This window comes from Gallinula chloropus (genome assembly GCF_964237585.1).
Source record: "Gallinula chloropus genome assembly, chromosome: 3".
In the NCBI taxonomy this organism is placed as follows: Eukaryota; Metazoa; Chordata; class Aves; order Gruiformes; family Rallidae; genus Gallinula; species Gallinula chloropus.
The window spans coordinates 103,837,741-103,855,499 of record NC_140087.1 but is presented as its reverse complement, the minus strand read 5'-3'; the positions used below and the strand labels follow the sequence as shown (position 1 = coordinate 103,855,499).

Below are 17,759 nucleotides of genomic sequence, written 5' to 3'. Positions count from 1 at the left end.
AATATTCTTCATGATTTCAAAATCTGAGCTGCCTGCTGGCCATGGAGCATAATTCTCTGTGGAAGCTTAATAGAAGGCTGCAGGCACTATAACTCAATTTGAAATTAGCAGGACACATTGTCTCTGGCAAATTGTAGCAGACTTACAGTTGCCAGAGTTGCCAGTCTATCAGAGATTTTATCCAGTTATTTAAAACACCCCTCAAAACCTTGCAGGTCACATTCACAGTTTCTGTGGTCTATAGCCATGCAGACCTCATGACCCTGGTCCCTTGTTCCTGAAAGTAATAAGCATGAATTTTGTAAGTTATACATAGAGGCTTAAAGCAAATATGGATACTACAGCTTCAGAAAGAGCATTAAAAATACTGCAGAATATTATCAAAGATTAAAATGATTATTCTATGATGATCAGTATATTGTCCTTCAGCAGCAATTGTGTGAAGTATTATTTACCCCTACAGGAAAACCTCCTTCTCGTAGCTGAATGAGGGTAGATTTAGATTAGATTTAGTAAGGAAGAAATTCTTCCCCGTGAGGGTGGTGAGGCCCTGGCACAGGCTGCACAGAGAAGCTGTGGCTTCCTCCTCCCTGGCACTGTTCAAGACCAGGTTGGATGGGGCTTTGCGCAGCCTGGGTTAGTGGAGGGTGTCCCTGCCCATGGCAGGTGGTGGCAACTAAATGGTCTTTGAGGTCCCTTCCAACCCAACCCCTCGCCATACATGACATTACTGATTCTTTTTCCAACAAAATAAAACTGAACTGCTGTTCTCTTAATAATACCCACCAGTTCATATGAGTTCGGTGCTTTTTACACACTAGTCTGGATGTTTAAGAGATTTTTTTGGTCCACATAACCAAAACATTAAAAGAGAAATACAAAACTATTAAGTACTGACTGCTACACAAACACTGAAGCAGAACAAGCAGATTACCCACTCAACAGACAATGCAATTGCGTTATTCCTTGAAGAGCTCCTCTGTTCTTTGCAAAATCAGAAGAGGTCCCCGGGGAGGTTTACATACAGATGGGGAAACCACATAGTAGAACAGATTTAAAATAAAAAGGATGTATTATTTAATTTATAAAGTCAGAACCAGTCTTATAGTTTTTAATCTTTTCACTGAACTTCTGAAGTTGCCTAAGATTTGAACAAATGACTCTAGGTTTAAACCAACAGAAGTAGACAGGATTTTGTCAGGTACTACACACAGAAGAAGAAACTTCTTTTATGTAGCTTGAGGTGATAAAACTTGTTTGTATACAGCATTCCCCCACCCACCTTTTTTTTCCTTCCCCCTTCTCTTCCACATGAGCATACCTTGCACACAAATCTAGCATGTCTTTTTTTGAAAAAAAAAAATACAGGGTTTCTCTTTTGATTGCATCTCCAATTTCGGTACTGTATCTGCAGCTTTAAGAGATAAAAATGACAGTTTAAGGTGATCAACTCTCAACTCCTCATTTTACTGACTTACATTCTACCACTTTCAAAACAATAACCCAAAGAAAGCTACCATGACCCCTTTAATAAAACCAAGAAAAGGAAGCAGCCTAAAAAACATCTGAAATGGAGTGAACAATATGAGTTATAAACTCTGATAAATCGATATCAAAAGATCTGGTAATTGACCATTTGGTCAAAGTTAAAAGGAACTGAGATATTCTGTACATCCCAAAGTCTTCAATATGCATATTTTCAGCAACGAGGGATGAAGGAGTGGGATCTAAGGTAGAAAAGAATTCCAGCAACTAAAATGAGAATGCTATTACTTCAAATACAAGAACAGTGCTGAAGATCATGCATTTTTTAGATTCAGAAATGAAGAAAGTTTCCAACTAAGCTGTAGTCTATCTGGAAAAAAATATTTTACATTTTTCCTTTCATAAAAAAGTGTCATAAGAACTTCAATTATCCGAGTTTTCACTACATCTGAGAGACTATATTTTCATTCTTTTGAGATATTCACTGATTTTGACTGAAAAAGTACTACCAAATAACTGAATGCCACGGTCTCTTATACATTCCTTTGATCTCTCATGCAGGTCAATTTCCCTTATTTTTTTAATATGGTTGAACAAAAATTTAGACATAGGACTGCAGAAGTGTTCATATTTCTCCTCTGAATAAAGCTGAATACTTTTTTTTTTTTCCTGAACGAAGCAGTGAAGCTCAGGTTATGCAACAAATACAGATAATACCCAGGTGGAATTCTTCTGTCAAGCAAAGAGAATCGTGCAGGCTGGACGTCTACAGAAAGCATGTTCAATGAAAGGGGAACTCACCTGATCACATGAAGTGAATTTGTAACATTATTCAGTCTCTCAGGAAAACAATTTTAGCTCAGAGGTAAGACACTGAATTTTTATCAAATAAATTGCTTTTTAGTATAGAAATGCAACCTCCCTCACAAGCCCCCAGTTACTGTTTGAGCTACTTGTGTCCCCCACCTTCTCTCAAATCACCTACAAAAATGTTGGAAATTGCTCACCGATTTAGAAATAAAGGAACACAACCCTTCCCATATTTTAAAGTATAATTTTGATTTATTAAAGTGAGTATGTATTCCATACAGCTGTACACAAGTTTCTTATATTTGAAAATACGTATAAGAGAACAACATTAATCATGTGTAAAAGTAACAGTATATGATTTTTTTTTTTTAAATAGACTCAAAGGGAGTCATTAACTCTACATGTAACACCATTAAAGTGATTAAAATGTCCTCCTCCACTAGCTATGACATTCTTCTCCCCTGTAAATTACATTGGTAGAACACTTTCACATCAGTTAAGAAAATGTAATTAGCAACCCTTTCCTGGTCTAGTAGCTTGAAGAAATGATTGCATACTTACAGCAAACATAGTGTATTTAGAGTGGCAAGATACAGTAGTCTTTTTTTAGGTATGACAACTGTAAAAGACAGAAATCTCCTATGGCTGCAACCCTTACAACTCAAAGTATCAGAAAGGTCTCTAGTAAGAAATACTGTGCTATTGGCCCAAATGAGGGTAAAAAATTAATCTAAAATATAGAATATCAGGAACTAACATAATTGCACCTTGCATTTACAATTTTCATTTGCTGCTGTAGAGCAAGGCAACGCCGTGAAGACAAGCTCTTGCTTACATGTGTTTGCCTGAGAGGTAAATGCATGTTCCTACACCAGAATAATAGAACTTCTCAGAAACTGAATATTCAAGATTTTCTGTTTTCAATTAAAAAATGCAAACTGTTAGCCTCTAGGCATGTAGCCTCAATGAAAAGCAGAGATTTATTGCATTACCTTGCTGACCACTCCATCACTTGCCTCAAAGCTGTAAATGTAGTTCCTCCTCCCCATCATTACTTTACCACTAAATCATTTCCAACTCACTGTTATTCATTCCATAGCTGAAATCTAAATTATGAAAGTGCAGCTCAAAAACCAACTATCCCTCTCTTTGGGTTACTGATACAAATCTCACTCAGATCAACTAGAGATCAAATTCATGCTAAACAAAAATTTTTGGTAGTGAGTTGGACAATCTGAGTTCCATTCCTAATCAACAACTGTTTGCCTCAGCAGTGATTGCTCTCGGTGCACCTTTGGAAGTTGAGCTCAACAGTTATTTTCTGACAACTAATTGTACTTGAGGAAACTTTCAAAAACTGCTGTAATCCCCCCCAAAAACACTTCAGTCTCCAACATTCTCTACTGTGAGCACCAACTTTATCTAATTCAAAGAATTGTTTTTAACTTGTGCAAGTAAATTTTTCCTGAAACTTTTATAAGGAAGGTGAGAAGTTACTACCTAAGGATGTACACAATCCAACTTAAGATATTCTTCTGTGACTCTGGTGAACAGAGCTAGTAACTGCATACGCAGATACAACCAAGAAAGTATTGTCAACATATATATAAAAACAACAAGGATCAGATGATTTACAATGTAAGAATAACAGAAAAGGTAAACCACAATTGTTACCAGGGGAAGTTATGCAACCTGCAATATAATGTGCTGAGTTCTAGACAGTGCTAACAAAAGATGTTAGCTTAACTTGGAAGAGACTTTGAGAAGAGCTATTAGGATCAAGCCATCCACGATGAGATGACTAAAAGAGTTATTTTTGCCTGTGAAAAGAAAATCTGGGAAATGGAAATATCACTGCTGTCTACCCATAAAAAGTAGCTGGGGAAAGGAAGCAAATATTGAGAAGTAAAAATGATTAAAAAAGCAACATAAGATCAAAACACTTAAATTGGTGTAAACAACTTTATCTTTGATTAGAAAAAAGATTTTGAAAGGGGACTGATTAGAATTCCTTTGATTAGCCACCAAAGGTATGAAGCTCTTGAATAGCCTTTGAAAGTAGCAGCAATATATCTGCATTTTTTAAAACACCCAAATAAGCTAAGAGCACTTGCACAGTAGAATAGAGGTTCTTCAGCTCCAGAGTTGCAGCTGAAGACCTGTGGTACGAAGATTTGGGAAACCAAATCTTTAGCATGCTTTTCCCAAACACACAGGATTGAAACAACAATCAGATAAAAATGAAGCATTTTCTTCTGGAGCAGTCAGGCTTGGAATGCCTTTTTTTGGGGGGTGTGGGTGTGGCATGGGTGGTGGTGTTTGTTTAGTGTTTTTTACCCCTTTTCTTCTTTCCTTCACATAATAAGATGGAGCTCACCCAGGACCATCTGAGAATGTTACCCTAACTAATGTTCATAATAGGACTTAACATTGACTTTTGGTTTCAGGTGCCACTGGTGCCTCCCTACAGCATGTGACAGCTCTTGAGATTTTTAGATGGGATTCTAGATTTATACATCTAAATTTAGATGTCGCCAGTAACTGTACTGATTAGATCCCTTTTGACTTAAGAATTCAGACATCAGCCCACCTAAATAAACAGGTTTCAGTCTGGAGCTGAAGTCTACCCTAATTCTATGCATTCTCTTCTGTACTGTGGACTGTGTTGAAATAGACTCTTTTGAGCATCTGTCCATTGCTGCAAGGGATTGAATTGCGTGACTGACATGATCTCATTACTTCTCATGTCCACATTTAGCTCCCAAATAGGTAAGGAAAAAAATCTTTAACTTATGGAAACTGAATAGCAATACTGCCAACTTTCACCAGATTTTATCCAGATATTAACGGAAACATTCCCTTTAAGTGCTTCTTTGCATGAAAAAAATACATTCTCTAAAAATATTTGGTCACTCAAAGAAAGTAGAACTGGTAACTGAACACTAATTGTATGTCATTCTGGCACACATCTTTATAATTAATTTAATTACTATCACTGATCATGTTTTTTCATGTTTCTAAGTCTGAAATAGCATTTACCTTTAAGACTGCTGACAATCAGAAATCAATTCTGCATGTTAAGAATTTCAGAAAACACAGCAATGTTTGCAAGGAAAAAAAAAATTCTTATCATGAAAATACCCCCACAGAGTTCTGCAAACAATATTAAGAAAAAGTTATTTTGCATACTCATGATGGGAAGCCTTGAGAACTGAAGAACACTCGACTTCTGGCTGCCATTTTACCTAAAGACATCCCCACCTTCTAACGTGACAAGTATCAGTGGCAGCACTGTATTTAAGGTACAAGATGGTCTGTAGCACAAAAGAACATTTTGCATAGGCACAGCTACCAGACCAAACAGAAAAAGATTTCCCATATGTCAAAGTTCCTCTTCTGGAAGAGAGAAAGGAAGTGTGGAAAAGGCCTTTTCTATTCAGACAGTCAGGGGGACAAGATTTTTTAATAAGACTTTTTTTCTTTCCCCTCCAAACTCTCAGGTTAAGCAAAACATTGAGACAAATAGAAAAAACATCTGTATTCAGGATGCAGATCACAATATTTTTTTTAGGGTTTAGTTGCAAAAATTACCTCTCAATTCTTTCAACAACACTCAAGGAGACCACCTAGAGGTTTCCTAACATGAGGAAACATCTGTTTTGGAGTTTTATATGTAATGTAGTACAGTTAAATGATGTTAAATACAGACTGTTCCTAACACAATTCCTCACTGATTTTCTTCAGCAATTTTTTATTCATTCTTGCAAAAATAAAATAAGCCTAAAATATTTTGACATTTCAACAGATTAAATACAGATCAGTCATGTGATAGTGACGAGTTTCACACAGGAACACAATGGCTGAAAGAATAAGGCAAAATTCATAAGGCTACTTGACACAACTATTTCCAGGTCCAAAATATTTACACTAAGGAAAGGATTTTACCTTAAATTATTAAGAAAGAAAAAAGCTTTCATTTGGAAGTAATTTAGTTTAGTACTACTACACTGAAATGAAAAGAATGAATGCAGCTGAAATTAGAACATCGTCTTTGCTTACTGTTTACAACAATTGGTATGTCTTACCTTTTGTAAAACACCAAGGTGAAAACAGGCAATTCATACACAGATTAACTAAACATACACAAATTAACAAAACAGACATTAAAATCTGTTTGGAACCATTTATATTACATAAAATTAATGGTTGATAAAATTCAGTGTTTTCTATGTTGTTTAAAAGCCAGTATTTGAAACTCAGTCTTACTTCCACTAAAAACTAGTGTACTAATTTTTTTGCTAGTACTTCTGCAGGACCAGGAACAGACTGATATGCACACTTTCCCCCCCCTCCTCCTTCAGTCAGTAGTTCCCAGTTATCTTGAGGGAAGCATGCTATTTAATATATATCGAATTACACAGATTGTTACTTACAATTAGCTGTTTCAAGCCTACAAACGATTGTTCTACGGAGTTGGCGTTTAAAACTTGTCTCTTCACTGCAGCTTGCTCTCCCAAGAAGCGAAGCATTAAGTCTTTTACTGCATCTCCCTTGGTGTTCATGGAACAGAAAAAGAAAAAAACATAAACAAGACACTTTTAAACATTTTATCAAAATGAAAAGTTGAATTAAAGCTGAGAAACATAGCTTTTTCCCCTTGAGAAATGCCTATTTTCCAGTACTTCTTGTGTGAAATGAATATAAATGCATACATATTTACAACATTTTAATGAAAAATTCTAGATTTAGTCTACATTATTTGTTATATTATTTTTTCCCAATGTTTAGATGTCAGCATAGAAACATGCAGGCTCATATGCTTGTCTTATTATTATCCTTCAAAATACTCAACAACCTCACAAAACACAGTAAGTTTTAATATCCATTATGAAAACCTGCAGTCTACTTACTGAAGACAAACGTGAACATGATCAACTAGAGTTAAGTATCCACAGAAAAATAAACTCAGAGATACAAAACCAAATAAACAGCAACCATTCAACAAGTATTCTTAATTTCAAAAGAATTAACTGCAGGAATCAGTGGGAGAAATGGAATTATCTGAGCTAGGTAATGTGAATACTAGTTGAGGGACTGATTTCTGTAGATTTCTGCAGTAGGTCTCTGCATTTTATGACATGAAGCAGCTAAGGGAAAGAGTATTCAAATCCAGGTTCTATTTCTAGCTTTGTTAGTAATAAACTAACTGTTCATGGCACCCTCTGTGCCTCAATTTCCCCCTCTAATCTTTGTTCAGGCATTGATTTCTGTGCCTTCCCGTCTGTTGGCTGACATCCACATGCTTCTGTGTAGTAGAGATCTTCAACAACTAATCAAGAAATTCAAGCTTAACATCAAGCAACTGCTGAAAAACTGTGGACACTGGCAGAGGTTGAGAACTCTGCTATTAACTGTGTGCACACACTTCAGGTACCATATCTGCCAATACAGAGTGCAGGACACGGTGCAGTGGGGTGGTCCTAGTTGTTGAGCCTGTACACATTACTGCACACCGGAGAATCCCCACAGTGTCAGAAGCCACCACGTATCCAAAGCAGGTACAGAAATTATTTCTGTAAGATTTCTGCCAACCTTAAGTTGTGTGTTTGTAATCTAGAAAAGGAAATATCTGAAGGGAAGGAGAATTATCAGCAACATATTAACAATGTACTTATATTTTTGTTTCTAAAAAGAAAGCAATTTATAACCCACATTCAGCCAGAGCAAAGATCTACCTGGTTCACCATCCCACTGGCAAAGAGCAAATGGTTTCCATAAACAGCATAAGAAACAGAATAAACTCATACTGGTCTTTACCAACTCAAAGCTGCCAGAACTTTATGGTCCATCTGTGCCAGGGGACATTTGCCTACCATTTCTAAATACTCACTAATAGACATACCTCCCTGCCCTGCCCCCCTATGCCCATCTTGTTCATTTTTCGGTCCGTTTTTATCACAAAAATAAAATAGTACAAGAGAGCAATGAATTCTACAAGACCAGTAACTTTCTCTGTTTTGCTTATTACTCAGCAGTTCCTTTGCCATAAACCCCAGCAAATCACAATGCTCTATTTACCTTAAACATTTTAGGAATTTTAGATCATTACTTTTCTTGCAAGTCATAAGATCCTCTTTCTTTAAGCAACCCCTCCCCTCTGCCCTCCTCCTTTCTCTGCAATCTATTTTAAATCCATTATATCTTTCCAGATCTGTGGTAATTAGAATGGCATGTAATATTTAAGAAGTTAAAGCAGAAAGTGACTATGTTAAAGTCTAAGCATACAAAGCAGTATTTGCAAAAAATCCCTCTAAAGGAAACATTCACTTGAAGAACTGAGGCAGGAAGCTGTTAGAACAGAGAGCAGGAAGCTAGCCACAAAGCCTTTTGCTTAAAACAAAAGGGGTGAGCTGCATAAAATATTGTAAATCTCAGCTGTGATAAAGATAACTTATTAAATGTTTTCACTTTCCCTATAGACATTGATGGCAAATATGTATGTGTTTTCTTGCTAGTTTTTTTAGGAATTAGACTCAACTACTGTTAACACTGAATGGAAAATTTTTACGTCTGATGCTGTCACCTATCCTACAAATAAACAAGATTTCCATCTCTCATACAGTAGACCGAAGGATTAAGGAAAAGGTGTGTGTGCAAAAATTACATAAACACTACAGAATTTTTAATCCTCAAAAACAGTACTTTGGAGGAGGAAATATTACATACAAATATAATAAAATAAAGGATGTGACGACAGCTAACACTAACTGATAAAAAAAGGTGTAATCGAAAGAGACTAAAGAGCAGTATTTGCAGAATTACAGAATTGTAGGGGTTGGAAGGGACCTCAAGAGATCACTGAGTCCAACCCCCCTGTCAAAGCAACTCCCTAGCTCATATTGCACAGATAGGCGTCCAGATGGGTCTTGAATATCTCCAGAGATGGAGACTCCACCAGCTCCCTGGGCAGCCTATTCCAGTGCTCCGTCACCCTCACTGTGTAAAAGTTCCATATATTGCTGTGGAACTTTCTATGTTACAATTTGTGGCCATTGCCCCATGCCCTATCTCCACAGACCACTGAAAAGAGGCTGGCCATTTCCCCCTGACTCCCATACTTAAGGTATTTATAAACATTAATAAGACCCCCTCTTAGCCTTCTTTTCTCAAGGCTCAACAGCCCCAGTTCTTTCAGCCTTTCCTCGCAGGGGAGATGCTCCAAGCCCTTAGTCATCTTCGTAGCCCTAACTTCTTCCACACTTGGCAGAGGTACAAATAACCTGCACCATATGCAATCCAAGATAATTAAAAAAATTATGTTTCTTTGTGACTACCCACTTAACTTGTAAAACAACTCACTTGTAATACGAACAGACATTCTCTGAGTGCACAGGGAAAAAACAAGCACCAAGCTCTTCAACACAGGTCCCACACAATTTCAGTCCTTCCCTAAAGCACGTTTACAGTTCACTGCAAATGCACTTTTCACGTAACTTTGTCAACTGTGTGCAGCCTGGTTTAACACCTTGCATTAACATTTCGCATTAGGATTGTTGGAAGCTGATTTAACATTGAAAACATGCCTCCCACAATGTTTCAGTTGACATTTCAAGTACTCTATAATTATATTTTCAGTTAAATACACAATTTGCAGTACTAGAGGTGAATGGAACAATGATACCAAACTAGGGGATGTCAGGTCAGTCAGGGTGCACACTCAGGCCACTGAAAAGCAGCAATTGGAAGGGAGGAAAGTTGTATAAATACAAAGCACTTCAAAACTTGTCCCTGCTGACATGCCTAGGTGGCTGCTTATAAATTACAATCGATGAAGCAAGCAGCAGGAACCCCCTTTAATTCCACTGATGACTGTACATCAGGTCTTACTGTAGAAATACATCACATGGACATTTTCATAACATCTTGTTTTCAATTACATATTAAATGGCAGATCTGCATATACACATGTGCCCAGCTTCAGGGAATCATGAGCATGAACAAGACTTCAATCCTTGACCGGACTGAGGAAAGCATGAGAGAACTATTGTAAAAAAGGAGGTTTCCAGGAAGGAGGACCTTATTTTTGGGGCCTGGGGAAGCAGTCATTCCTTCTGCCCATCCCATTAGTCAACAGGAGAGAAATACTACACACTCCTGAATTACTCATCAAGGTCTAAGGGAAATTTGGGGGAAGTATGAAAAGGCCTTTCACGTTTGTTTGTTTTGGGGCTTTTTTTCCCCCCAAAGAGTGGAAAATAAGTAGCTTCCTATTACAGCATTTTTTGCACACCAACTATTTGGCTCTGTGACAACAAATGCTTAAAGAAGCAGCAGCACCGCAGTACATGTCAAAAATGGTGACAATTTGCTTGTGACAGAAATCTTTGTCAGATAATTTATTTACAAATCTGGACCTGATTAACTCCAGAAACTTTTCTGAATGTTCCTGCAGACTACTGTATGCTTGAATTTGACTACTGATTTACAATCTTTGTTATGCTACAATAAAGGATTAAAGCATCCAAACCCTGAACACCATGTGTCTAGACGCCAATTCTATCATCTATACTTGGACATGAAAGAGTAGGATAAGCCTATTTCAAGAAAAAAAAAAAAATCCATTCCAAATGATGGCCTTAGCTAAGCATCAACAATAACACTGCTTCGTGAAAAATACTGCATCAATCCAAGTAAAATTTCTCAAAGATTCTGAAAAAAAAAAAGCCCCACTTTATGCCTTCTCACCAGTTGGGAACTCTGACAGAAGAGAAGGAAATGGGTTTCCACCAGTATGTTTATCCCTTTGTGATCTCATCTGGAGTTTCCTCTTTAACTTTGGGGTTATCCCTTCCCAGTATTTTGCAGATCTTTCCTACAGGTTACACTTTTCAACTGCTTAGGGAAGATACAAATGATGTAATTTCAGTCAGTGTCAACATTATTAAGAGTACTGTGAACATCAGTGCAAAATGTTATTTGCCACTTGCTTGCAAAACCAACCAAAGCTGTCCACTTCAGAATTTGTAGCACAGAATACAGGTTTTTTATATATATATTCCAAAATGTGAGCACCATCATACTAACTAGAAGGACCAGAAACTCACTGAAACTACTTAAAAGTACAACCTGTTTTAGACTCTATGGAAACTGTCAACAATGGTTTCAACATACCCAACAAAATTCACTGTGAATGAAGCAGATCTGGTTTTAGCCCCTTCACATATGAGTAAGTGGTGACATTGAATTTCCTAATACGGTTTGAAGCAATATGTACAAAGTGACCACCAGCAGCTATATGAAGCAGTATGAAATACAGATTACTGAACAACTCTTATACAATGTTTGTAAAACACAATCACGCACTAAGATGCAGTAAGAGACTCTTACCTGGATATTATCAAATTTTAATCCAGGCATTGTGAGATTCTCTTTATCTATAAACACGGTGCTGTATTGCTGCGTGGCAACTGAAATCAGAACGTTTCTGGTTTCCTCGCTAGGAAGCCAAGCATCATTTCTTCTATCTAGTTCACTCATATTTAAGGCTGTGGCAAAAGGGTCATCACTCCCAGCAAAAACAGCTTGTATTTGTGAGAACGGCTTGGGGGACTGAGTCATTTCTAGAGAGGATGGTGGACCACCTGCTTCAGGTCTCCCATTGCTCACAGAGAAAGTAGGATTAGATGAAGCACAGGAACTGTCCCCACCATTAGAAAGGGAGGACATTTGTTCTGGAACTGAAGAGCTTGCATTGGGATTGCTAACAGAAATGAAATTGGATGTGGTAAACGAATCAAAAAAATCAGAAGCTAAAGTATTAGTGTTAACAGTATCACCGAAGAACTTGCTTAGACTAGGACTTGGTTGAACCACCTGTGGATTAGACTTCACAGGAGTCTCAATTATGCTACTAAAACTGGGAGATTTGACCATCTGAGGCTCAAAACCGTCAGGTAGGAACAACTGTGGCTGGTTATTGACATTGTTTGCTTGGCTGAAAATGGTACACACGGGAATCGGCTCAGCTTCAGATGGTTTGCTAGTAGTAGGTGACGATATCTGATCCCTACGTTTGCTTTCATCAATATTATTTGGTTTTGCTTCAACAGGAACATTGTTTCCCAACTTTGGTTCCTCCTTCACTGCTTCCTGAATAGATTCTTCCTTCAAAGATGCCTGATCATCTGTTCCAATCTCAGAAATGTCTTTGGGTGTTTCTTCATGTTCAGTTTCACTCTCATTACTTAAAAACTCTTCTGCTTGTGTTTTTTGATTATCTTTAGCTTCCATCTGTTCTACAATCTCTTGTAGACAACCCAGTTCACCTGTGTCATCTTCACTGTTGTTTGGAGAATCTGAAATAATGACACTCTCCATCATTTGCTCATTAAGTTTATCTACAAAATTATTCGAATCTTCTGAAACAGTTTCATTCCCTTCAGATTCAAATTCATCTCCACCGAGATCAATGGTTTCCTCATGAAAGAGAATTTCTTCCTGAGCTTTTTGATGAACTATGTCTCCTCCATCATCTTCATCTGAGGCGCTCTTTGCATCCTTAGCATTACTTGCATTATTCTCCATGGTAGCTGAAGAGCAAAAAATCCCCACGAAAACAAGTGTTAGTTTTATTGTTCAGGTATTGCTTGGGTATCACTCTGAGACTCCAAGGTACCATGCAAATACTGAAATTCTTGCTTTAAAGACAGAGCCATTTCACTACCTGACATCTTTCATTTAACGTCTACCCACAAAATAAATTAATCCTGAGAAAGGGCTTTCTCGTCACCTATTTTATAAGTCACAAACTATTATGATTAAGAGCAACTGCCTCCCACTAAACAGCGACAGCCCGGTGCTTGCTTTCCCGCTCCCAAAGACTGCTTCGGTCCCCCTCTGAGAAAGGGAAAGGGGAGGGCTCGGCCCCACGGAGTCACGCTACCACCACCGCAGGCTGCCGAGCCGGTAACGGCCGCGCAGGAAGCAAGGCGGCGCCGCTGCTTCCGCCCCCTCCCAGCCTCAGCCGCTGCCCGCCCCGCGCTCCCGGAGATCGGCCCTGTCTCTGGCGCCACCGCGGGGTTCCCCCCCAGCCCCGACCGGCCCGCGGCGGCGGTGGGCGCGGCCTCCCCCACAGCCTCCGCCTGGCACAGACCGAGGCGGGAGGCTCCGCCGCTCTCCCTCAGGGCCGGGCACTGCCTCAGCGCCCGCCCGGCCAGACACCCCTCAGCCGACACGAGAGCCGCAGAGACGGCCGGCACCAACACCGGCTCCCCGCGCCCCTCCTCAGCTCACCTCCGCGCCACGACACCGACGCCCCCGCTCCGCCGCCGCGCTAAGCACCGCACCCCACCGCGCCTGCGCCGCGGACCGGGGCGGCAGCGCGCATGCGCAAATCACGTCCCGGAAGCGTCAAGCGACGGGCAGCACCGAGGGCCAGAAAAGCAGGCGAGCGGGCAGGGAGCTGTGTTGAGCTGTGCTGCGCTCGGCTGCGGGGCCGCGATGGAGGATGATGCGCCGGTGATTTACGGGCTGGAGTTCCAGGTGGGCGCTGTGGGAGACCGAAGGGGAGTTGGCTGGTGTCGGTCCTGCCTCCGGGAAGGTGGTGGTTGTGGGCTGGGTGCGTGCGGTGGGGCAGGGGAGTGCTGGGGCGGGCTGCGGGGCCCGCTCATGGGGCGCCTGGCACTCCCTTCTCCCTCTGGGCCTGTGACCCCGTCAGCCTTTGGTGGCTTCTGGTATGTGCCTGTCGCTTTGGGCTTCCTAAGGGTGGGCGAGTGCGGGGTAGGAGTCGCTCCCTGCTCCGAGAGTTGCTGTTCCAGGGCAGGTGCGGCAGTGCGGGAGCAGGGGCCGAGGGTGTTCCCCTCGTGGCAGCCTGGCTGGTGGGGCTCCTCCTTTGGTGCCCGTCCCTGGGCTCACCTCCGAGGAAGCCTTTGTCTTGCTTGGGGCCGGCAGGGAGGCACCGGCCATCTCGAAGAGGTTCCTGTAGTTGTTTATTCATTTCCAGATTTTATTTTTAATATATTTTTTTCTAAATAGTGCCATTGTGAGGGCAGGACATGAAGCTGCTGCTGACAAGGTCGTGGTTGCAGTTGGTTATGTCCAACCATAAAGCAACTTGGTGATTCTGGGATCTCTCGGTGTGGGTTCCATGGCTGCATTTGTCCCATAGGACGCATCTGCCCATCATGTTGGTGTTTGTGGCCATAAGGAAATGGGGACTGTTGTTCAACTCCCTTAAGAGTTCGTTGGTCATCTTCATAGGACTCACGTTTAATAAAGTTTCTTCAAGTTCTGAGAAAATAAACAGCTAGGTAGCTGGGTGGGTGAAAGGGACTGTAACTTATGATTCTTTCCACAGTAAGGGTTTTACTCAGCTGCTACGTGTTCATATTGGCAACAGCTGGCTTATGGTCATGTCCATTGTAGCAGTAACAGGAGGCGCTGTGTTTCTTCTGCAGCTCACAGAACGTTTTCATTCTACAGCGGGTGCAGTAAAGTAAATATGTACATATCCACTTTGGCTTAGGCACCTTTACTGAAGTGCTCATGGAAAGTAGTATACGAAAGTTCTCTGAAGCACATTTGGTTGGCCTGGCTACTGAGTTTTGTGCTCTGTCATCCTGACTATACCAGCAGATCTCCTTAGCAAGTTGTACAAGTGTTTGGCTTCCCTCCTCTATATGAGCTAGTGTATAATACTCACCTGTACTACATTTTAGATCTGCACAAGTCTGATGCAGTATGCCATCATTTTGTGACTGCTAGGGGTGGTTATAACATGTACTTAAAAATTAATAAAATATATACTTATTTTCAATTCTGTAAAAGAGATCTATGTTCTGCACATAACAGAATTAATAGCTTCTTTCTAGTAGGTCATGTATAGTAAGTCTTTCAGAAATTTTGAAAGCTTCAGTGTGTGGTGTCTGGGACTCCCACTGACCTATGCCTCCCACCTCCCCAAGTCATATGTCTCCTGTGGACCTCTTCTCTTCTTCCACAGAGTATGTAACACGGCTGTCTGGTAGGAGGCTAAAGTAAAAGGGCAAGATGGTGGCTGTGACCAGAAGGAATTGCAGTGAAGTGCAGATTATTGAAAAAGAAAGTGGGGAAAGAAAAGATGGTTTATGGCTAAGTAAGAAAATTAGTGTAGCGGTGAAGCTTCTGTTTCTGATCTCCATTAATTGCCAGTGTGGCTTTGAAACAAAATGCTTTCTCTGATGGAGACACTTAAACCTAAAACTGGTATGGTTTTTCCAAGTTGCATTTCCAGGTCTAGTAAGACAGGTTATTACTCTTTTTTTAAGCCTGCTTTCTTCTGATAATAATGGCTAGTTGCACCATCACAACTGTACCTCCTTTCCAGTGTGTGTCACAAGCACTGTGACTAAAAGCAGCTCTTCAGACAAAGATTTCATCCTGGTTTAAAGAATTTTGATTTTATGTTTGGGTGTCAGGTTGGTTTGTTTGTTGGGTATTTTGTCATTTCCAATTTTTACTTCATCTCTATGAGAAGCTTATTGAAAATTGAGCTTTGAAATTATAAAGTGTTAAAAAAAGGGAGGGATCTCTTCATTCTTGTTTTAAACAAAAATTGTATGTCACAAACGCATGACATCTAGAAACTACATGAGAGGTCGCACACTAAGAAGCTACATATGGCTCCAGCAAGCACTAAATCTGTCTTTGGCCACTGCCAGAGAAAATGGAGTTGTGCTGATGTGCCTTTCATCCGATCCAGTGTGGTCAGGTTTAGAAGAAAAATCTGATTCTTTCTGGGGTGCTATTCATCAATGAACTCAACATTTGTTTTGCACAATTTGCATTCATTTTTATGTACAAAATGTGTCCTGTAAGTAAGGTAATGGACAAATGTGTATTTCTCTTTTTTGAATCTGCTTTCCATCAAAAAAAAGGCATGGTGGCACAGCAAAGTCCTACTTGGACCCACCACATCACTCACAGTTCTGACACATGAGAATGGACACTAAAGATATGCTACAAATCCTGAGCCCTTATAAAACTGTGTACTAAGCATGTGTAATAACTGCAACAAGATTTACCAAGTCAGTGAGAAACAGTAGTTTGCTGTTCTCTGGTGCAAGGGGGAAGCTAAACATCTGGCAGCAAAACAATATTAAAGCTAGTGAGGAAAGACTGAGTGAGCTGGGACTGTTCAGCCTTGAGAAAAGAAGACTAAGGGGGGACCTTATTAATGTTTATAAATATCTGAAGCATGGGATGCAGGGGGAAATGGCCAGCCCCTTTTCAGTGCTCTGTGGAGACAGGACGAGGGGCAATGGCTGCAAGTTGGAGCACAGGAAGTTCCGCACCAACATGTGGAAGAACTTTCATAGTGAGGGTGACAGAGCCCTGGGACAGGCTGCCCAGGGAGGTGGTGGAGTCTGTCTCCGGAGATAGTCAAGACCTGTCTGGATGCCTATCTGTGCAATATGAGCTGGGGAGCTGCTTTGAATGTCTCAAAATACTGTATTTGCCTTAGTTTAAGGTTGTCTTGATGATGCTTATACCCCTGGAAATGAACTGTGTGGAGGGGTGCTTTCCAGGACAGGTATTTGGCTCAGTTGTGAAGCCAGCTGTGATTCCTGGGTGGCCAGTCTGCGTCTTCCTTGTTTTTAAAGCATGCAGAAGCTAGCCAGCATCATAGGTGGAGGAAGGAGGAACACTGCTTTGTGCCAGAGTGATAATTATAGAGCCTGTGTTTGGAACATTTATGCAGCACCCAGGGAAGTTTGTGCTGCCTCTCAGACCCTGCTGTGCTCTCAGTATGGGAGTGGAGCAGATGCGGAGACTATAGCTCCTGTTGGCAGTGGAAGTCTCCTCCTTGGGAGAGCTTTTGGGCTCTCTTGTGTGAGGAGAGAGAGAATGGCCTAAACAGAAAGTAGATAGTAATTCTGATACAGCTATAGAGATGTCTTTGGAGGATTTATTTTGAAAATTGACCAAGTTCAAGAAACTGCGGAATAATAGCCTAGCATTTGTCTCCAGCCTCTTTGTTTTCTTAAATGACTCTCATCATGAGTGCTAATCCTGTGTGTTTTAATCCAGGTTGAGTGTGTATTCTCACTTGTTTTCCTATCAGCATCTTGCTTCAGGACCCTTTTTAAAGCAGCATTTCAGTTGTGAGGACTTTTCATGGAACTACAATCTAACATAGTTAAGTTTACAGTTTTGGTGCAGGAAAATGTAGATAAGTGACGAAACTCTTGTCTAATTCTACAAAGATCTTCACAGTGCATGAAGTGGATCAGGTGGAAACTTTCTTTCTAGGACCCTGAAGCAATTAGCAGGATCTGGATAATACTAGATATAGTACAGACTAATGACAATGTGAACATAGTTATGTGAACTTGAAGGAACGATTAGAAGATGATTGGTATTGTTGAGGCAGCAATAGAGGGAAAGGGGGAATGACAACCCCTCGTATTTGGCTTCCAGAATGAGGC

General features: G+C 40.4%; 2 protein-coding genes across 2 annotated transcripts in view; one reads left to right on the top strand and one right to left on the bottom strand.

Moving 5' to 3' along the window:
- Window positions 1–13,634, bottom strand: part of TRAPPC12 (trafficking protein particle complex subunit 12) — a 54,988-nt gene extending 41,354 nt beyond the window's left edge. The window contains exons 1-3 of the mRNA XM_084262273.1: window positions 13,588–13,634; window positions 11,683–12,884; window positions 6,729–6,845 (exon numbers count right to left, since the gene is read on the bottom strand). Of these exons, the coding sequence (XP_084118399.1) occupies window positions 6,729–6,845; window positions 11,683–12,879 (1,314 nt within the window). The 5' untranslated portion in view covers window positions 12,880–12,884; window positions 13,588–13,634. The remainder of the gene's footprint in view (window positions 1–6,728; window positions 6,846–11,682; window positions 12,885–13,587) is intronic.
- Window positions 13,635–13,794: 160 nt separating this feature from the next.
- Window positions 13,795–17,759, top strand: part of EIPR1 (EARP complex and GARP complex interacting protein 1) — a gene marked incomplete at its 5' end in the record, with an annotated part of 79,243 nt that continues 75,278 nt past the window's right edge. Inside the window, one exon of the mRNA XM_084261852.1 lies at window positions 13,795–13,836. Coding sequence (XP_084117978.1) covers window positions 13,795–13,836 — 42 coding nt within the window. The remainder of the gene's footprint in view (window positions 13,837–17,759) is intronic.